Source organism: Rutilus rutilus (assembly GCF_951802725.1).
Source record: "Rutilus rutilus genome assembly, chromosome: 22".
Classification (NCBI taxonomy): domain Eukaryota; kingdom Metazoa; phylum Chordata; class Actinopteri; order Cypriniformes; family Leuciscidae; genus Rutilus; species Rutilus rutilus.
The window spans coordinates 17,313,091-17,336,129 of record NC_140227.1 but is presented as its reverse complement, the minus strand read 5'-3'; the positions used below and the strand labels follow the sequence as shown (position 1 = coordinate 17,336,129).

Sequence of the window (23,039 nt, the reverse complement as noted above, 5' to 3'; positions counted from 1 at the left end):
TTCTGTCCCTCCATTGACAGTTACAGAACTACCACTTCGAAGCTTCAAAAAGTCAATAAAAAGATTGTAAAACTAATCCATATGAATCGAGAGGTTTAGTACTCGTTTTCTGAAGAGACTTGATCGCTTTATATGATGAACAGATTGAATTTAGACTTTTATTCACATTTAAACCTTGATCAGTGAACAAACCGAAGCTCAACTGAACCTGCTTGACGCGCGAGTACAAACCTAACTGGTTCTTGCTGAAGTTCAAACGTGTTGCATTACACAAGAATGAACCTCATTGGTTCTTGCTGAAGTTCAAACGTGCTGTTACACGAGAATGAACCTCATTGGTTCTTGCTGAAGTTCAAACGTGCTGTGTTACACGAGAATGAACCTCATTGGTTCTTGAAGTTCAAACGCGTAACACATGAAAATTAACCTCACTGGTTCTTGCTGAAGTTCAAACGTGCTGCGTTACACGAGAATGAACCTCATTGGTTCCTGCTGAAGTTCAAACGTGCTGCGTTACACAAGAATGAACCTCATTGGTTCCTGCTGAAGTTCAAACGTGCTGCGTAACACGAAAATTAACCTCATTGGTTCCTGCTGAAGTTCAAACGTGCTGCGTTACACAAGAATGAACCTCATTGGTTCCTGCTGAAGTTCAAACGTGCTGCGTTACACAAGAATGAACCTCATTGGTTCCTGCTGAAGTTCAAACGTGCTGCGTTACACAAGAATGAACCTCATTGGTTCCTGCTGAAGTTCAAACGTGCTGCGTAACACGAAAATTAACCTCATTGGTTCCTGCTGAAGTTCAAACGTGCTGCGTTACACAAGAATGAACCTCATTGGTTCCAGCTGAAGTTCAAACGTGCTGCATAACACGAAAATGAACCTCATTGGTTCTCACACGTCACGCGAACGTCCTTGAGCTTCCGTTTACCACAACTGATGTATTGATGAATGTTTATATATGAATAAAAGCCTAAATTAAATCTGTTCATCATATAAAGCGATCAAGTCTCTTCAGAAAATTTGGACTAAACTGCTCAATTCATATGGATTAGTTTTATGATCTCTTTATGAACTTTTTGAAGCGTCAAAGTGGTAATTGCGTAGCTGTCAATGGAAGGACAGAAAGCTCTCAGATTTCATCAAAAATATCTTCATTTGTGTTCCCCAGGTGAACGAAAGTCTTAGGGGTTTGGAACGACATCAAGGTGAGTAATTAATTAAATTAATGAAAATTTTATTTTAGAAAAATAAACACAAAAAATAGACACTAGCATGGATTTTTTAATATTTTGCTATTGTAACAAATGGGAAAGCAACAAATATATTTGTTATAGCTTCCATTCACCACTATAGAAGTTTAACCAGCTATGACGCTTCTGAGAACCCCAGAAATGTGAAAAGGGTTCGCACTAGAAATGAAAAGATCACATACCTTCATGATAGTGTCTCTTGTAGGACCAGGGCTGACCCTCGCTGCGATGCAGGAACATCTGCATACACCTGCGCACTAAATCCTCCCAGCCAGGACGCATGGTGGTGTGCAACAGGCTCTGCTGCTCGATCTCGATAAGTTTACCTGTAGTCAAATGAATTTTAATATTATCTCATTATTTGGTCACTGCTGTCACTTGTACGGATCCATTATACTGTTACACATGCGTTTTCTTACTCAACAATTACGCTCACTTAAAACATAACTGACCGTTTACGTGAATACTCACCAAGACCGGGATTTTGACATTATTTTGTATTTGACATTATTGTGTATTTGACTGTAAAAGCTGTGAAAAATAACTCAGTTTAGTATTGAGAGGCGGCTTTATGTGCATGCACTTAAGGTGTGAGCACAAAATCTGCTGAATGAGTACAATTATTAAATGCAAGCCCTTGTAACACCAACAAAATTCATCCAGAGCAAATGAAACGAGCGAGGAGGGGCGGGTTTGTGTGTCAACTCGCTGTCGGAGAGACGAGAGTGAGAAAGCGCAGCTGGTATCGTGTATCTATTCTGTGGAAAATGAGGATTGGAAGCGTTTTAGATATTTCAGTATCAAAATGTATCGAAAAAATCTATATTTTTGAAAACACTACATTACACTTAGTTATTTCAGATGCCTTTTTTAAAAGACTACAACTGAAAATGTATACATTATAAAATTCACTGTTACTGTCAAGTATATGTCATCATATGTGTGTGTATGTGTTTTTAAAAGAGCTTATTAACCTGCTAGTTCAGTTTAATAATTGCAATATTCACATTAATTCTATGTAAATTCACTTTGTAAACACTGTTATCGCCTTTTTAATATCCTGCAGTGTATATCAAACGCATTTTATTAACAGTATTTAATGAGCTTAAGTCATTTTAATTAAAAATCATAAAATTTCTGTCATGACGACTTTTCACCTTGTCACAAGTAATTTCGCTGACGAAATTTACATTGAGCTCAATGGCACCATGGTCAATTTTACCTGTTAGTTCGTGTCTAGTGCTGAATCTTTCTGTCCTCTCAACTGCCGTCACTCTTCGTGCAACACAAATCATACACGACTGCAGGTCTGAAAAACAGAAAGAAAACACTCTTTATACTTAAACTGCACTGCAAAAAAACAGACCTCAATCTGAATAAAAGTATTGAAATGTATAAATTTACAACTGACCTTCCCCTTCCTCCATCATTGCTTTAGGCTGCGTGAGAGCGAAGCATTGCATAGTCTCGTAGCGTGGCCCACCGGACCCTTCCTCACCTCCAGGAACACCATGGCCAAACTTCACCAGCATGCGGCAGTTAAACGTGTGACTCTTCTGACGGGAAGCATCACCACCCCATGACACACTGTTGGGACCTTAACATACATACAGAAAAGTTTTGCTTTAATCAAATGGCATCATGAATTTATGTATGAACAGTCAAAGAGCAACATTCACATAACACATTGTTTAATTTCTTAACACAACAGCATTCGTACCATTGCTTTTGGGCAAGTTTTTATGCAATTCTTCCCTGTCTTCCTCATGCAGTATGTTGTAGATGCTGGTGTTGATCAGCTCCTCCTGTTTATACTGCAGGTACTGAGTCACATTATCTGACACAAACACAATGCTGCCTTCACGACTCACCACAAACAAAAACCCATCCAGAGCCTGAATGAGAGAAAAAGATGCAGAATTGATATTATTAATTCATTATGAATAAATACGGGTTACACGTATGTTAAAAAATAAACCTAACTTGTTTTAATAATTTCCCAATCCTTTGGAAACTTCATATAAGACACTAAATTATAATTGCAAATGTTCTACAGGTGACCCTTGACCTTTAGGTCTCTAATCTAACCTGTAGCAACAGAGGGCCCAGATGGTCCTTGTCGATGACTCCTGGACCAGTAGAGGAGACGTCCGCCTTCTGGACATCATCATCGCCACATGAACTTTTACCTGTGTGACGTGCGATTTTAAACCACATATTAGAAATATTTGAGAAAAATACACAAAGTTGTAAAAAACGTTTAAATGGCAATGTATTTCTTTATAAATGTATTTTTCGAAACATATTAACACATTTATTCAGCAAAGATGCATTAAATTGATCAAAAGTGACAATTAACAATGCTACAAAATATTTCATCAAAAGAATTCTATTCATCAAAGAAATATTAAAATGTTTCTGAAGGATAATGTGACACTGAAGACTGGAGTGATCATGCTGGAAATTCAGCTTTACTGAATAAATTACACTTTAAAATTTATTTAAAACTAAAACTGTTATTTTACACTGTAATAAACTCTCTCAATATGACTGATTTTACTGTATTTGTAATCAAATAATTGCAGACTTAGTGAGTGCCAGAGACTTCTTTCAAAAACACACAAAAATGTTTTCACATATAGAATATTACAGCAAGAGAACAGTTTGAAAAAGTTTAGAAATATTTAGACAAGACTAACTGACTGAATGTCAAATAAGGTAGAATGAACACCGATGCCTTTTCATAGTTTCGCTGTGTGAACACCGGGTTATATAGTCTATATGCAAAAAGGCATGTATAGGCCTGTCTCATGCAACAGACTTGTGGAGAATACTGTTTTGAATGCAATATATAATTAAGAGAGGGATGAAAACAGGGCTGTCATTGTAGAAAATATACTCCAAATCTTACAAATATAGTAATAAAGTTAATTATTTTACACCACGTTTTTCTTTATGTACAATGATTTATTGATTTTAGTCAAATTTGATTTGCTAAATTTTGCTTCTAGACAATCCAGTCTCATTCACATTCATTTACATCCACGGGCAAAGTCATGAATGCAATGTATTTAAAAGAGAAACTTATTTTTTATCTGCTAAAAGTAGCAAATGTGTTGAAGATGCACACACCAGACTGCAGTAACACAACATTACACTTGCCACCAGGTGGCAGCGTTTTATAAAACCGAGCCAATTCATCCGGTTCCGCACACTGTGGGTTTAGTCAATATTGTTACAGGCTGATATGTAAAAGAGCAGTTCGAGCAGATGTGTACCTTGCTCTTTAATCTGTCGTATCTGGCGCACTGTCTCTTTAAGGATGGCACATTTATCGGGTTTGACATTGAAGCTGTCGATGTCACTAAGGTTGGCCGAAATCAGTTCGGCCAGCTCCTCTATATACTTGCTCTCCTGTTCCCTCCTGCGCTTATCACATCTGTAATAAAAACCACACATATGTCATTTTAGTGACGAAAAAACATGTAATACATTGCTTGTTGCATGTTCACGTTCACGTTCAAAAAAGTCTCACCCTTGTCCTGGTGTGTCACATGTGGAGAGTTTGCGCTTCCGGTCCGAGCACAACGGCTCAAGTGAGTTCTCACCCACTCCACTCATGTTTAAAACATATCAGCACCTAAGAAACACACACAAAGTTTAGATTTGGGGCAGAAAACACACATCCAAAGGCATATTATGATCTCAAAATGATAGGAAAACACCACAAGTGTACTTCAAACAAGTAATGAGCTGACTTTGACACTTCTACACAATGCACTTGAGGGCTTCATCTCTTTCCAAATGGTTTAGTAAAAAAACTGCATGTGTGTGTGTTTGTGTGTACGGCTTATTTTTAAGTGTTCCCACATACAGCTGAATGCGCGGAATGTTCCAGGCCTCAGCAGCGGTGCTGCGTGCGTGTGTGAGTGTGTTTGTGTGACAGTGAGTCTGAGAAGAGACACTGATTATGATGGAGTGAAACGGGGCCCCAGGGGAAATGGACCAACCCTCAGTGTGTGTGTGTGTGTGTGTGTGTGTGTGTGTGTGTGTGTGTGTGTGTGTGTGTGTGTGTGTGTGTGTGTGTGTGTGTGTGTGTGTGTGTGTGTGTGTGTGTGTGTGTGTGTGTGTGTGTGTGTGTGTGTGTGTGTGTGTGTGTGTGTGTGTGTGTGTGTGTTTCTATAGCAGGGACTGGGTCAATTATCTCAATCCGTGAAGCCGTACGCTGCACAAAATATAAATGAAATGTATAAATGATCTAATTAAAAAGCAGACTAATGAATCTGAATTACTCTAATACAGAATTAAAGACAATGTGGTCACAAAACACTCTCGAGCCCCCCTCCCAAAATGCATTTCAGAAATATAATGTCCTTCCTCCACACGTCTGACACACAATCACACCATTTCTTCCACCTTTTACCGTCATTGCTCCGCCCACTTCACCAATGACAACACTTCCTCCTTTTTAGTGACACTTTTTTTTTTCCTTTCCTTTTGTTGTTGTAACTGGCACTACCAGTTCTGATATGTCTGTAAGATGTCTTCCTTTCAAGTTATGTAAAGACAGAGTGAACCCAAAATATGAATCAAACTTTATCCACAGGTAAAATGTATAAATGCATTAGATACAAAATATAAAATCGACAGCCATTTATTGAAAAGGTGAAGTGTGTGACTTCTGTGCAAAAATACTGATTTTAAAACTGCTATATATCTTCTTTGGAACAGTCCCGATATTGATTGAAGATCACACAGGCCGATTCCCAAAACGAATGACTGTTATTAAATTGAAATGACCTTGTGAAGCTTGTAAATAGGAACTGAATTGACACTAGTGTCACCAACTGCAAAAACGATGACCGTTTTACTGAACATTCTGCCATTGGTCACCCAAACAGATAGTCCCGTCCCAAACCTACAGCACTGATTGAGCCAAAGTTGCTGTGTCGGGCTGCGCAGATGTTTATAATTTTGAATGTATTTTTTTTTTGTGATGTATAATTTTTTTTTAAACAGGAGCCCTAGAGTGAAATCATATGCTGTCAATATTTATTGCAGTGTTTGAAGACATTTTGCATACTCAAAGCATACAATGATATTTTGCATACACAAAGCCTACAATGACCACACCTTAATGTGAAATATATATTCATAGTTAATATGATGAACTACACATGTGATTACCTTGCTAAGACATCTGTGTAAACTTGAGGGGAAATTACTTCATTCATTCAGTAAAAATCACTTTGAGGCCAGTGGGTTTAAAGTAATCACGCATGGCTGTCTTTCCATCTCCGTTCTTTTCATTATCTCTGGCTTCTTCTGCTGTTATCGGTCTCTGTCACACTGGTCATAGACCTTCTGCTGTATGCGTGCATGTGTGTGAGTGTGTTTGTTTAGAGCCCTGACCTTGCCCCGGGCCTGACCCCTCCCAGAGTTCAGCGGAAATCTCAGAGCACAGACCATCGGATTGCAGTCTTTTCCCCTTCCCTCGCTGTACACACACATGCAAACAACCTTTTCCCCTTGCTTAAAAAGATAGTTCACCGCCCATCAATTAAAATCCTGTCATTGCGTTGTTCCAAACCCATAACACTTTTCTTCATCTTCAGAACACCGTTTTTATATATATATATATATATATATACACTTTTAATATTCTCTTATCTTTTTTGTCCATTGATTTAAAGTCTGATTGAAACTATGCTCTATTGTGATGTATAGCCATCATTTTAAGTTTAGTCAACTCAAATACCCAAGTTGTCACTTAGTACAACTTTACATTTTAAGTTGACTAAACTTAACATTTAAAAAGGTAGCACGAACACTTTTTTTTTTTTAAAGTTAAAACCTTATTTTTTTTACAGTGTTCTTAAAAAAAAAAAAAAAGTGTGTGTGTCACTGGATTTTGGCAATTTTGCAGGAATTGATTGGGAATTTAGATTCTATAAAATTCATCAACATTTCAAAAATGTCATAAACACATCACAAAAAGGGGAATCAAGCTGTTTAAGCCAAGCCTTAAATAGACATGATTGCTTTATATGATGAACATATTTAGTTTAGGCTTTAATTGACATTTAAACATTGATCAATGGACATCAAACATGAACATCAAATATGGTAAACCGGAACGCAAACAAGCCTGCTAGACACTTCTGTTTACCATAACCAAATCTTCTGGTTTACTTTTACGAAGTCTTTATGTACTTTTTAAAACATGAAAATCTTGATTTCATACACTTTCAATACATGGACAAAATATTATAGAGATTATTAAAAATATCTTAATTTTTGTTCTGTATATGAATACAGGGCTGGAATTGGATGAGGGTAAGTAAATGACAATATCCATTTCTAGGTGAACAATCCGTTTAAGGAAAACACACAAAAACACACACAGTTTGCCCTCTGTCACCTAAAAACTCTCAGTATGAGCTCATCATTCCTGAGTCTGACTGAGAGACATTACACAACTGTGCCCGTACTGCATTGCCTGTGCTGACACGTACAGCTGTCTGTCACAAACCAGAAACCTGCTGCTGAAGCATTTGCATCTTCCAACTTCTTTATTATTCTGGCTCCGTCTTTTCCCCTTTCTATCTCCTTGAACTCTACAGTGGAGTGAAACAAATGATAGACTGATAACCGTTCATGATGACCCAAAAATGATATTTCTGTCATTAATTACTCACCCTCATGTCGTTCCAAACCCGTAAAACCTCCGTTTATCTTCGGAACACAAATTAAGATATTTTTGATGAAATCCAAGAGCTTTCTGCTTTCTGAGGTTGAGTAATTAATGACAGACTAATTTTTGGGCGAACTAACCCTTTGAGGTCAAGGCAACATTTAAATCTAGTCATTAAAGAGTTATTTCATCCAAAATCGAAAAGTCAACTTTATGTCATTTTAAACTGTTCTAAATGTTTTCCAAATGTGTATTAGGGCTGTCAAGACTCTAAAAATGACAAAAGGATTGCACTGTATTGATCACTGTACCTTGTGGCCTAGGATACATTCCAATTTACTAAAGCCATTTAATAGCTTTATGTGGTGGAGAAACCCTAATAAAACTGGCATGATTCACCAATGCAACATATTTAAGTAACGATAAGGGGTTGCGGTCGCTCCGAGCATGTTGTGCCAAACACTGAAGTCACAATATACACTCAAATCTAATCCAATTCACATAAATTATTATGAATATATTACACATTTTAAAAAAACTGAATATACATGAAAGCAAATGAGATTTGAAAGCAATGGCAGAGGGGCAAATTGTCAGTAGAAAACAACGCAAATTTGATGCTCCTCACATAAAACTATCATAGGACTTCGGAAGATTTAGTGAATGAGTCACATGGACTATTTTATGATGCTTTTATGGTGTTTTTATTCAATTTAGGACCTTGACAGCCTCAGTCCCCATTTGTTTCTATTATAGAATATAGAGGTCATTTACAGGTCATACGGATTTAGAATAACATATCTATTGAAAAAAAACTAAAAACAATACAATGCTAGTTTTCTGGTCCAAATTGATCTGTTGGCTGGTCTCAAAAGGGTTTTGCGCACTTTTCAGCAGGTCAAACCAGCTAAATGCCAATTGAATTGAGAACAGTAAACAAGCTAGACTGTTTTTAGCAGGATTTGTTTAGCAGGAATGAGAGAGTAAAAGATTTCATCTGTTCCTTTACTACTCCATTCATGTACAGTTCCAGGCTCATCGATACTCTAAGTGCACCTGCAACAAAACCAGACACCACATCAACATTCTGCTCAAGAGAGCATGAGAGAGCGAGGGTGAGCGTGAATGCGAATGTGAGGAACGAGTGAAAGCAAAATACTGAGACAGAAAAAGAGCAAGAGTGAGACAACTTCAGTCCAAGGATGAGCACTTCACATACGCTTTTAATTAAGCAGGAGATGTGGAATGTAGAAGCTCACGGCAGGATCAAGGATACAAGAAAGAGTGCAACTTCTTTCTGTACGGAGCTCTTATGTTTCCGATCTAACAGTCGAGATGGCGAATGGGTTTTAAGGACATTATGGCTCCATTATACAGTGATGCAGTTCCCCATCTTTCAGAAGTTCAAAAGGTGAACCGGGTATCTGATAAAAACACACAAGAGCATCGCTCATTATAGCTGAGCTCTTCAAACTGCTTCTTCCAGAATGCACCAGATGAGCATCTCTAAGCAAAGAGCCACTATTCTCAGAAAGACTGGACGTGGATATTTTAATGGGAAAGTTATCGAGAATATCCGAATCAGGAAGCAGCAAAAACAGGCATCCTGTTTGCGCCTTCCCACACACACCGAGTTCTGCGTCACCGCTTCCTCTTCCTGGAAAAAGCCTGCTGGCTCTTCGCAATCATATTTACATATTCAACCTCATGGGCTAAACTGGTTCTTCTGTTCAGTCTCTTCGAAGCTAATCTGTCTGTCTGTGTCTTTCCGTGGGTACTTTATCTTACACCACCACCCATCATCTCTGTCACTCTCTTAATAAGAACTTAATTTCGCAAAATTATGTTAAAGGAGCCATATTCTACAAGTTATTTTTTTACCCTTGAGTTGATTCAGTATATTTATGCTAGCACCAGCTACTTAGAACTAGGCTATTTAAATTTAGAAAACAGTAAGTGCCAATCCTTGATTCTGATTGGTCAATAGCTGTGTTTTATTCAAGATAAGCGGTTCTATGCATCACTACACAACACCCCTAACAACCACTCTTAGCAACGTAAACATATGTTTGTTCTCATTTATATTGTTCATTGAAGCTAGAGTAGAGTGAGAGATCAAGTAAGCGAGTGTACCTACATTTACAGTAGATACAGCGTTTTCCTTCAGGTCAGTTCTATATTCATAACAAGAAATCCATTTGAATGTCTGCTGCGAAATCTTGTCCTTTTAAGAGTCAATGGGTTTTCCCGTACCCTAGTCATTTGTCAGTTCCGTCTTGCTTTTCCGTGTTCACAAGTTTGAGTCCTTTCAATATAAAAGTCTTCTCTACTGACTCACTCACTCATAAAGACAGTCTTTGCTGACACTTTCTACTAATGGTGAAATAATGCATGTAACTTCTGTTGCTGTTTACAGTCAGGGACTTTTTTTTTCCCAGCTGAAGGAAGGCTTTTAGTGATTTTACTTCAAGAAAGTTGCATAGATACATATTTTTCGGCTTTAATATTTGTATTGTGTGGTAACTGTTTTATAAAAGCAGTAAGGTACTCAAGGCTAGTATTGTATCGTGAATAAGTCACTGCTGAAGGCACGACACGAACGAAGCGAAGCTTTGAATTATTCAGGATACAGCACAGCCTCTCGTACCTTATTGCTTACATATAAAGGAATCAAATTCAATCTGTCAAAATGTAAGAAGTAAAACAGTAAAATTGTTTACAATTAAAGGCATATTATCTTGACGAAATGATAAAAAAGATAAAAATTATGAAAAGGGATTTATTTACATGCACTTATTTACATGCATATATATATATATATAAAAATAAATAAACAGCAATATTTACACACATAGAGGCTCAGCCTATTCTTTAGGGAAATAGTTTAAAGGGATTCTCCACTTTTTTTGGAAATAGGCTCATTTTACAACTCCCCCAGAGTTAAAGAGTTGAGTTTTACCGTTTTCGAATCCATTCAGCCGATCTCCGGGTCTGGCGGTACCACTTTTAGCATAGCTTAGCATAGATCATTGAATCGGACAAGACCATTAGCATCTCTCTCAAAAAAATGACCAAAGAGTTTCGATATTTTTCCTATTTAAAACTTGCAGGCGTAATGATATGACGCAGCGCCTGAAAATAGTCCCCATCTCAGTAGCTTCCAACGTGACCGGGACTAAGTTTGTCTAACCTATTTTCAGGCATTGCGTCATATCATTACGCCTGCTGGACTCATGGTACGGCAGCAAAGTTTCTTGATTATTACGCAGGAATGAGAGTATAGTTCCTAGCCATATCAGCCTAGAAAATCGCAACTTTACATTTTCCGTCGGTCTTAGTACACGATGCAACTACAGAAGAGTCAAGTTTTAAATAGGAAAAATATCGAAACTCTTTGGTCATTTTTTTTGAGAGAGATGCTAATGGTCTTGTCCGATTCAATGATCTATGCTAAGCTATGCTAAAAGTGGTACCGCCAGACCCGGAGTTCGGCTGAATGGATTCGAAAACGGTAAAACTCAACTGTTTAACTCTGGAGGAGTTGTAAAATGAGCCTATTTCCCAAAAAAGTGGAGTATCCCTTTAATGCATGAAAAATGCCACACAGTGACAAATAGAGGTCGACTGATTGACCGGTTTTGTCGATTAATAGGCACAGATGGCCCATTGCTGGAACAATCAGTTATCGGCAAAAATCCATACTGATCGTTTTTCCAGGTTGCGTCCATAGCTGGAGCGGCTGAGAAGGGTGCGCTGTCATTACACAATATGAGAGCGGCCTCTAGAGGCGAAATAAAAACTATCACTGACACCTCGCGGAGTTTGTTTTGACACGTGAAGGCTGTGGATGTGGTTTCAGATGTGGATTTAAAACAGACAATGAAACGGTATGTTATATACTCTACACTACCGTATGTGCTTTCATATCATTATAAAAGTTATTCATTTGTTGACTAAGGGAGAACAGCAGCATGTTTGGGGCTGAGAGGACTCTAAAAAAATTTTGTTTAGGTTAAAAATATTAACCTGCGTAATGCGGTTAATGGATTCTCATCCTTGGAATGCACCACTTCCGGGTATTTTTTTTTTAATCAAGTATTCAAATTTAATAGAGGAACTGTGTCAGCCCTAGACACGTTATTAATCATCGTCACGAGACAAAGAGCACTTGAAAAAAATATATTGCAATATTCACAATGTATTTTATAATACAACTGACAACCAAATCATCATGCATTTATTGTGTGACATTCAATACGTGTCTCAATCTTTGTTTGCGATTCTGTTGTAAAATTCTAAATACAGAAGCAGTAAATTCAACGGCTATTTGTAAATACAAATGCATCTGTCACGTTTTATGGATACTAATACACTGGCTGGAGGGGAAAGAATAATTTATTAATGAAAATTAAGATATGAAAAACTAGAGATTTACCGACTACAAATTCAACAGATATAGGCTACAAAACCACAACCACCACCACCCTCCCCAATTGCTGCTGTCTCCTCTGCCTGTTTCCCTGACGACCAGTAGGGTAACGTCTTAATATCCCATCATGCCTTGACCCCATACAGAGAGAACCTGCATTATTGATGGGGCTGCCTCCTGTCGCCAAATACACACAACACACAGTCCACCTCAATACCTCAGAGCCCTTTTTCCATACATATCAGCAGTGAAATTCAATGGGCTGTTCAAAACTATCACACTGAGTTAAAGGGACAAATGCATTATTGAAAAGAAACATAATTATGTCAGCGGCACCTGCGACTCTGTCCTCCATGTGCAATGAAAGGTATATCAAGCCATTTAACAAATTACACTTCAAGCATGCATTAAGGTTAAATATGTTATTAGCTTATTTTCAATACGTCATAAAAACTCCATTTGGCATTTTCTATAAAACAGGAGCTGTTTTAAACCAAACTGCCACTTACAGAAAAGTGAATGCAAGATTTACACCATGCACTGACTGTCAGAGGACAGCAAATTGCACATTACACAGTTGTTCTCACTGAATACCTGGTTACACTTGGAAATATTACACATTTAGGAAGCCAAATAGGTTTGTTAATGCTATTTCATGTTCATTCACTTTAAAAGCTCTTTCATGTTCACACACTTTAAACAGACCCAAACATGAATGATAATAAAACATAAAAAAAAAAAAATCCAGCTCACTTTGTTTTTGCAATAAAACATTCCAGAGCTGCACGATTGTGGACAAATTGAGAATCATGATTTTTGTTTTGTTTTAAATAGAGATCACGATTCTCCCACAATTATGACCAGACAAGTAAACAAAGTCAAATGTAATAGAGGTTCTGACAAAATGTTAAAACAATATTCAAAACAATAAAGTCGGAGCTTGATGACGTCGTGAATGAGTGTGGAATCATGGGAAAGCAATCCGACGGGAACTAAAGCAGAAATCATGTTCATGGATGAGCTAACGTATTCAAGTTTTAATAACGTTGCGGGGCCGAGAGCCTGGAATATTTTACGTTGTAGTTTCTATTATGCTTATATATCGCATTCGGCCGCTGCCGCTCCTTTCGTTTCGTTGTTTTTGTTTATTTTACGATTAAAGTAACGTTTAACATCCGCCTCCTTCACATTATTTTATTTCATGCTCAGCCGCAAGTGTTGAATTACTACTCATACAGGTCACTTTATATGACGAATTAAATTTGTAATCATATTACCAGTAATGAAAGCTGGATGCCTTGTGTTGCTAAATGGCATGCAATTAATTACAAAATATATTGTATGGCAAAGAAAATGCTGTATTACTGTTACTACAAAAACACTTGACAAAATAGCGTTGTCTCTGAGACATGGTACAAACACTTTACTAACAATGACTATGACTATAACAATGATTAGTTGTCTGATAAAAGTATTTAAACAGTTGCTCACATGTTTTATAAAACAATATATTAAAGTGTCTTTGGTGCTTCCTTGGTTTCTATGGAAGTAAAAACGGAAATCGAGGGTAACGCGGATGTGACGTCATTGAAAGGCGACGCAATGACACGGGCTAAAACAAATAGCTTTAGTGCTTTAATCACTGGTTAAAATTGCTGATTTCTCTGGATTTAAACATTGTTGGAAAGATTTGAGATAATGTAAGTACACAAGTAAGTACACACTACCATTAGGTCACTTGATGGAGTTTTTCGGTTCCTTGCCACTGTTGCCTTTGGCTTGCTCAGTTGGGGATATTTTGGGGATATTTAATTAAATTTTATCAATCAATAAATTCCACTAGAAACAAACCTTGTTGTATTATTTTAATTTAATACTGTGAAGCTGCTTTGATACAATCTGTATTGTGAAAAGCGCTATACAAATATACTTGACTTGACAAGTCAACAAAATATAGAACATTGTTCAAGTGGTCTTTGAATATTTTAATCTAAAAATCTTACATATTGTGCCTTTAAGCAGTCTATTTAATTTTTTTTTTTTGAATCAACTATTTAAAAAAAAAAGAGATTTGAATGAATGATTAATGAAATACTTCAATTGTTTAATCAGCGTTTTTGAACGAAACTCTTGAATGAATGATTCAATGATGTAATGATGATGCAATGATACAATCGGTATTTGAAGCATCAAGTTAATTTCAAAAAGGTGATTTGCTCTATTCTGATCGCTACTGTAGACATCAGTGTTTATATTCAACCTATAAACTTTTATCCCAGTACTTCTGTGATAATTTGAATAATTGTAACAGAAATAATGATACTGTGTGGTTGAAAAGACAATTTGTGAAGCCGTTTCATACGTACATGAGAAATGCTCTCTCTGGCTCAGAGGCAGCAAAGCAGATTTGAATGTTACGCTGTGGTTTTGTCAAAGGTTTAATAGACAGGCGAATTGTAGTCATTTAGAAATAAGATCGCACGAGTGTTGGAATCAAGATTGTGATCTTTTAATGATTAATCGTGCAGCTCTACATTCCAGTATTTCAACCAATTACACATTTAGTGACCTCAGTTCAAATTCCATTCATATAACTGGACTCAAATCTCTTTGTTTGATCCACTTCAGTTTCACTTGAATTGAAGTTAGGGCTGAACTTCTGCTAAATGTAATTTTATTTTGATATTAAATATTAGATCTTTAGATATTATGTATAATACCACTACTAATATTAATAACAACAACAGGTCTTAATAACATTTATAATTGAAGGGTGTGGATTGGAATCCACTGCTGCTTCAATGTATATGTAATGTATAATCAAGGTATTAATTGATATTTTTCCCTTCTAAACATCACATGAGTTGAATGATTTCTCTATGCTTGTGAGATTTTACTTTGTTATAGAAGTTACCAGTGTGATCACTGAAATGTTCTTTTCATGTATTCTCTAATGTCTGTATTTTTATTTCAGTAACAGTGCTTGCTCATGTAGCCTGGCTTCCAGAAATGAAATATGGAAAGGTGTTTTGTTTGAGAAAGGTCTTCAACATGTGTCAATAGCCGCTTTCCGACCGGAGGAACCTTTTCACAGTTCCTAGAACTATTGGCTAAAGTACCCGGATGTCGGCGTGTTCGCACCGCAGGAACTAGGAACGATTTTAGTTCTAGGAACTCCATTTGGAGGAACTAATTTAGGTCCTACTTCAGAGTAGGGTCTAAACCAGCACTATAGGAACTACCCGTGACGTTAGTGTACGCTGATGACCGAACGCACGCGGAGCACCAGCACCCGCCATTTTTAAAACAGCTAGAATGTAAATACACAGATTATAGCCTATATATTTACTCCAGAAACTAACTATACAAACATGGAAAACAATAGCCGCTTTCCGACCAAGTAGTTACAGGAACTTAGTTCTAGGAACTGTCCACTTCTAAACAGTTCTAAGAACTACTCTCCCCCAAACTCAGTTTTGCTGTTTGCGTTCGCACTGGCCAAGCGGCCATAGGAACTGGTAGGAGGGGTAAGGGCGTGACGCAAGCACGGTGACTTTTATTTTGACGGCGCGACGGACCTTTATTTTGGCGGCGCTGAGAACGCCAGAGCAAACAATGCTCGCATTCTCTGTGTTTATTAGTTAGCGATCTGTCTAACAGTACTGTTTAATATGTTATTAGATAGAACTGTTATAGAAAGTAGACAGTATATTAAAAAAAGGTTATTAGCCTATGCCGTGTGGTTGATGTCCAGTGTTGCTAGCGGGGCAGATAAACATAATCATGTTTGGCTTGGTCCCCTCAAAGTTGCGTTGGATTTTCTCTTCAGCATAAAGGTTTAGAGGCCCATCTATCACTGTTTTCCATGTTTGTATAGTTAGTTTCTGGAGTAAATATATAGGCTATAATCTGTGTGTTTACATTCTAGCTGTTTTAAAAATGGCAGGTGCTGGTGCTCCGTGTGCGTTCGGTCAATCAGCGTACACTAACGTCACGGGTAGTTCCTATAGTGCTGGTTTAGACCCTACTCTGAAGTAGGACCTAAATTAGTTCCTCCAAATGGAGTTAACTAAAATCGTTCCTAGTTCCTGCGGTGCGAACACGCCGACATCCGGGTACTTTAGCCAATAGTTCTAGGAACTGTGAAAAGGTTCCTCCGGTCGGAAAGCGGCTATAGATGGGCCTCTAAACCTTTATGCTGAAGAGAAAATCCAACGCAACTTTGAGGGGACCAAGCCAAACATGATTATGTTTATCTGCCCCGCTAGCAACACTGGACATCAACCACACGGCATAGGCTAATAACCTTTTTTTCATATACTGTCTACTTTCTATAACAGTTCTATCTAATAACATATTAAACAGTACTGTTAGACAGATCGCTAACTAACACAGAGAATGCGAGCATTGTTTGCTCTGGCGTTCTCAGCGCCGCCAAAATAAAGGTCCGTCGCGCCGTCAAAATAAAAGTCACATGCTTGCGTCACGCCCTTACTCCTCCTACCAGTTCCTATGGCCGCTTGGCCAGTGCGAACGCAAACAGCAAAACTGAGTTTGGGGGAGAGTAGTTCTTAGAACTGTTTAGAAGTGAACTAAAGTTCCTGTAACTACTTGGTCGGAAAGCGGCTATTGCATTCATCTGTTTTTCTAGGGTACTCTGACAACTATGGTCACAGGGGTCAATGAAATCTATAGTTTAAGGGACCATTTTGTTGTTAAAGCCTTACTTTCCAGTTAGACTAAAGTGTAGCTCTCCTTGAGAGAAAGAATGCATTATCTTGATGTTTTGAGAGGACTCTTTTATTTATAGTTAGAGCCTGGCCAAATCCAAGCTTGTGGAAGCTGTCGGTGTGTGTGTTAGTCTTCTTGGTTACAGGTTAAGGAACCACTGGCATTATTGGAGATTGACTGAGTTGTTGTTCGGGACATGCTGGCGCCCAGAAACCCAAATCTGCGACCTGGAAGGCCACGACGTGCCTAACTTCAGGGTCCGAGTGTCAGCTGCATAATCGTTGGAGATATGCTTCAGTCTATCTGTATATGTGTGGAAAATTACTATATTTCTTAGCCAATGAGAATCATTCAACCTGTAAGCAATGACGTAGCTTAGACCTTGGAAATGGTATAACTGCTGTGATCTTTGTAACTGTAAGCGGGGCGGCCTACGAACTCCTGTGTGAGTCTTGAAGCTGACTTCTGCTGATGAAACTATCTTCAGTAAATCTTTTCTTCAATTTATTATAATTCTGACTCCGGGTCTTCTTTCAAACATCTGGTCCTTGGGTCCTAAACTGTTACCCCCTAACATAATAATAAGCTGTAATTTGACCCACTTCAAATGAACTTGCACTGGCTGAAATATTAGATTTGATATATTGATGTTACAGTTTGAATAATAAGTATAGAATAAATATAAGTATTATTATTATGCAGTAACTTTTTGATCCACTTCAGTTAGTCCTCTTGAATATCATATTAATGTAATATTACATTGATATTAAATAATAGACCTAATTTAATATTAATCGTACAGTTAAACCCTTCAGCCTATAATTTCAAATGGCTTAAGCCAGCAAATTGAATGATTGCTGTTTACTTCTTTCTGAGGTTCAGGCAAGTACTATACATGTGACTGCACATATATCTGCCCAGTCATGTTTTCGTTGAGACTAGGGCGCATGCAGTCACAATGGGAACACACATCATAGATACTTACAGTATGTTTAATGTGGGTATGAATGCAATGTTTCTTTAAAAGCAGATGAATGGAGCATGTAAAGAAACAGAAGAGATGTAGGAATGGATGAAGAATGACTCTCAAGTAGGAGCCATTCAGACTCAGAATAGCCACCACATTCTGGCAGAGCCTGAAATAAAGCATGAAATCTGAGCTCAGTGAAACACTCACTAAAAAACAAACACATACACAACAAAACCTCCGCAGACAATTCGGCACGCTCTGCCTTTTCAAAACGAGGATGTGGAAATGAACTGTGGCAAAAATCTATTCAGACACGGTGCAAGAGGAGGACGAGGTGGCACAAGTTACTGGTCGCCGCTCTCTTTCTCTGCGATAGACCCCGCATGACCATGACCATCTCAGGACGGCTCCATTCTGCAGCAGAGAGGAGCGAGACAGCAAGTGCAAGGGATGAGCTGAGGTAGAACAAAAAGGAAAGGAGGGAGGGAGAAAGAAAAAAAAAACGAGAAAGAAAACAGAACAAGAACAAGGGACAGAGACTGGTTATGATTGGAGGAGGAGGAGGGTGAGAAAAAGCAAGAGAGAGAACAATAGCGAACAGCCCAGACACGCAGACATGTGCCAAGCATGTGTGTACATGTGCAGACATCCAAAAGCTTTTCGCAGTAACACTCGCTGCTTCATCTGAGCTCAAGCGTACTGACACACGATTCACTGCCAAACCTGGACCAACTCGCAGTCCAGCACTAAAAAAAATAATGGCAAAGATATCTGGGGTCTGATGTCTTAAAGAAAAATCTGACTAGGTGATGATGAAATCATCAAGTAAAAATGATCACAGTCAAAGCACGGTCCTTCTAGAAGGACAATACTGTTTTTGTGTTTCGTGAGCACATCACTTTCTAAGTTTCCTTCCACTAAACCATTAAAAAAAATGTTGTAACAAAGAGGGAGTGGCCATACCTGTGCATTAAGGTGCGCAATTTAATTTCATACTGCAATTATTTTGTTCAGTATCGTGATGCCATGGCATGCAAAATAAATAACCTCAACAGCTTGGATAAAATGGGTGTAACATCCCATGATCAACAGGTTGTGCACAAACTAATTCATTCTTTTCATGATCCAATCAATTTCTGATACGAATCAAAGCTTTATTCTACTTTTTTCCCCTTGTTGAAAATCCAGGGTTAGGGTTACATTATAGAAATAAAATTGTGAGTGCATTTTCTTTTTGAATTCACATTTTACCTGGACTTTAACGCAGATTCAGATCAATAATAAGTTTTTAATAATTATTATTGATGCGATCATTTTTATTTATATTATCATTATTATTACATTTATATATGAATTATATTATATTATATTATATATATACACTACCCTTCAAACATATGGGGTCCGTATGATTATTTTTTTTACAGAAATTAAAAATTTTATTCAGTGAGGATGCATTAAATTGATCAAAAATGATAGTAGATATTTATAATGTTACAAAAGATAAATGCTGTTCTTTTGAACTCTATTCATCAAGGAGTCCTGAAAAAAATATTATCATCACGGTTTCTACAAAAATATTAAGACATTTTCAACATTGATAATAATAAATGTTTCTTGAGCACCAAATCAGCATATTAGAATGATTTCTGACAGATCATGTGACACTGAAGACTGAAGTAATGATGCTGAAAATGTTGCCATTACATGAATAAATAAAAAACATTTGAAAATATATCCAAATAGAAAGCATTTTAATTTACATTTGACTTAAAATTGTAATAATATTTCATAATATTACTGTTTTATGGTATTTTTTACTAAATAATATATCCTTTATTAATATAAATGCACACTACATTTATTATAGAATAGTAAGCTTCTCTAAAACCAATAAAATGCAGCTAATATGAACACCATATTACAAGCCACGTGTGCTTGAAGAATAAGCAGTAGATTAGAGGCAGATCAGAGTGCTCTCCCTCACTGCGTGTGAAGCACACTATGCATTTATATTTATTGAATTAAATCACAGCCTTTTGAGGTTTAATAATACCATATCGCACCAGGCCATATCGCGATTTCGATTTTAATCCGATTAATTGTGCAGCCCTAATGTGTATGTGGTGTTGCTTATGGGTGCGCCACAGGCCCATTTTGTAATTCATAACAATAAATCTGTTAATCCAACTGTGTTACTGTAACAGACCACCAGATAATAAGTCATTCCTGCTGTGCAATACTAACACATTACGCGTCTTTAAGTATTAGATTAAGGAGGAGACAGAGAAAGCATTTGAACGTTCGCCTTCCCTCTCCTTCAAGAAACTGGCACATGCACCCGGTACCAACCATGTGGAGCAAAAACTGCAGAGTTCGGGAAAATTGCAACAAACGCTGCAGAATCACCTCTGCAGGAGGGGGGGGGGGGGGGGGGGGGGGGTGGACAAGCAATCATGGAGGTACAAAAAATGTATTTAAACACCATACTATGCAAATTCATTCATCAATCTATGACAGAGGGGCTTTCAGCAGCCTGACGGGGGGGGGGGGGTTGGGCTGCACAATATATCGAAATATCGCAAATGTATATATCGCGATATGCATATCGCAACAGCTTGCAATAACTGGGGTCATGAACAAACGACAAAGAGAAAATCACTCACTGCTCTTGGCTGAATAACTTTTGTAGCTTTAATAAGAATCAGTATATATTTAATTAATAAAGAGAAAACTAAGCAAAGTTGATTATACAGTTTCTGTTGTTAAATAAACCTAATGTAGGCCTTCCTGAAACCCTAAACCCCATGGTTTATGTTAAAATAACACTTATGCTACAGTAAAACACAGCTTAAATATATGTTAAAGGTTTTTTTACACACTTTAAGCATTTTCGCATCGCATTTTTCTTCAATATCGTGCAGCTCTAATGGAGGGTAAGAAAAAGACAGCAAAAGTGAGGGAGAAAAGTAGAAAATAAAGAGGAACGGGGGGGGGGGGGTAGAAGGGTAACGTGCCTGGTCATCTAGTGCAGTCCACTCTTTCAAGCACATAAAAACACAGAGCTCTGAGAGCAAATGGAAAAAGCAGAGGGTGGGCCTCATTTTCCTCATAAAAAAGGCCATTTAAAGAGCACAGCTCCACTCTGAAAAACATCCATGGATTTTTGAACCCAGAAGGAAGGGAGAAAAGAGAAAGAAAGAAAGAAAGAAAGAAAGAGAGAGAAACTTGTGCAGCCTAAAACCCGAATGCATTTCTCGGTTTTTTCCATCTGTGTTTTTTTTCTTTTTTTCTTGAACTCATGTTGACTGCTCTGCGCGCTTGAACAACTTATTCATTCCAGACTGTGACTGTGTCGATTCCTTTTTCCAGCCTCCGCTCTTTCTCCCTCCCTCTCCCTCTCTCTCCGAGTAAACAGAGGAAGAGCGTAGGCTCCATTCCAAACTAGTCCTGGGCGTTCCTGCGCAGCTCCGGCAGGGTCAAAAGTTTACAGTGGTTTTAATTTCACCTTTCCTCAGCCAATAGCAGCACAGCAGCTGAACTCTGACCTCTACTAAAGGATTCTACTGGCAGGAGGATCGCTGCTCTCTTTCGCTTTCCAGTCTCCCCCCTGCACTCTTTCTTTTACTCCGTTTCTTTCTCACCGCTCGGATTTGTTTTGAAATCGGTAGAACGTGGGATTTCAAACAATGTTAAAAGCAGGACGACTCAGAAGAGCTAACGTGAAGGTTTTAGTGCTGATGCTGAAGATAAAGTAATGCTGTAAATATGAATTTGCTGCTGCTAAGGTGAAAACTACTTCCTTGTGCCATTTACGTATAAACATATTACAAATGTTTCAGGAGGAAACTACTAAAAATGAATCAAGATCTATCCAGATGTTGACAATAATCATTTCAAAATCATAATTCATCTTTGTTATTCATTATTTCTACCTACTGATATTTATTAAAAGTCTTTTCTAGAACAGTCCAATGAAGGATTTTTAATGGATAGCTTGCTTAAAGCAATTAATCAAACAAAAGTAACAATATAACTGTACACTCTAAAAATTACCGTAATTTTTACAGTAAAAAACAAAAAATGCTACGGCAAAAACGGCAGTTTTGGTTAACAGTTAGTTTCCTTACTATACGCGGCGAATAACCGTAATAGATCTAACTTTACATTTAATGTAATTTTACAGTAAAATACTGTTCAAATTACAGTTTTGGAAGTAAAAAGAACAAGTCGTATAATTTGCAGTGAAAAAATGTAAATTGACATTCCCAGAATTCCATGAGTGACGCTTTACATTTGATGTTTTTTCATTAAAATAACTTTCTTAGTTTTTTTTCTAATCAGTTATGTGCATTAGGGTTTTATGTTACGTCTAATGTTGTCAAATGAATGTTTATTGCATTACTTTAGTGTCATGTGTGTTACCTTGAATGACACTGTGCACCTTCTATATATTAGTATTTAGCTTCTCAGCTTCCTTCATCATGTGACATTCTCATCACCACCTGTTTTTGGTGTACTTCAATAGATTGGTATATTACCATTATATCAGTTAAAGGTTGTATCAGTGATTTCAGGCCCAAAAAAATTATCATCACATTCATCTAATCTTTCCTAACGATCCGCTAGCTGCCCGCCCCATAAGCATGCCGACAGGGGGAGGGTGTTGTGAGGTTTTGAGTCAGCTTCTTCTTCAGCTCCGACTTCGCGTGCAGCAGTGCACGAGCACAAAACCTCACAACACCCTCCCCCTGTCAGTGATTGGTTGGAACACTATTTGTTTTGGTTTTGAGTGGTTGGCGAAACCAATTGTTTTTGTGTGCAGATCTCAGAGCCTAGGCTGCCTACAGAGACGCGGTTTTTTGACGGCATGCTTATGGGGCGGGCAGCTAGCGGATCGTTAGGAAAGATTAGATGAATGTGATCATTTTTTGGGGGGCCTGAAATCACTGATACAAT

General features: G+C 37.8%; 1 protein-coding gene across 1 annotated transcript in view; it reads right to left on the bottom strand.

Annotated features, from left to right (window-relative positions):
* ncoa3 (nuclear receptor coactivator 3) overlaps nt 1-23,039 on the bottom strand; it is a 48,170-nt gene that overhangs the window by 13,574 nt on the left and 11,557 nt on the right. The window contains exons 2-8 of the mRNA XM_084396104.1: nt 4,792-4,896; nt 4,535-4,695; nt 3,345-3,445; nt 2,977-3,151; nt 2,668-2,853; nt 2,479-2,565; nt 1,439-1,582 (exon numbers count right to left, since the gene is read on the bottom strand). Coding sequence (XP_084252230.1) covers nt 1,439-1,582; nt 2,479-2,565; nt 2,668-2,853; nt 2,977-3,151; nt 3,345-3,445; nt 4,535-4,695; nt 4,792-4,877 — 940 coding nt within the window. The 5' untranslated portion in view covers nt 4,878-4,896. The remainder of the gene's footprint in view (nt 1-1,438; nt 1,583-2,478; nt 2,566-2,667; nt 2,854-2,976; nt 3,152-3,344; nt 3,446-4,534; nt 4,696-4,791; nt 4,897-23,039) is intronic.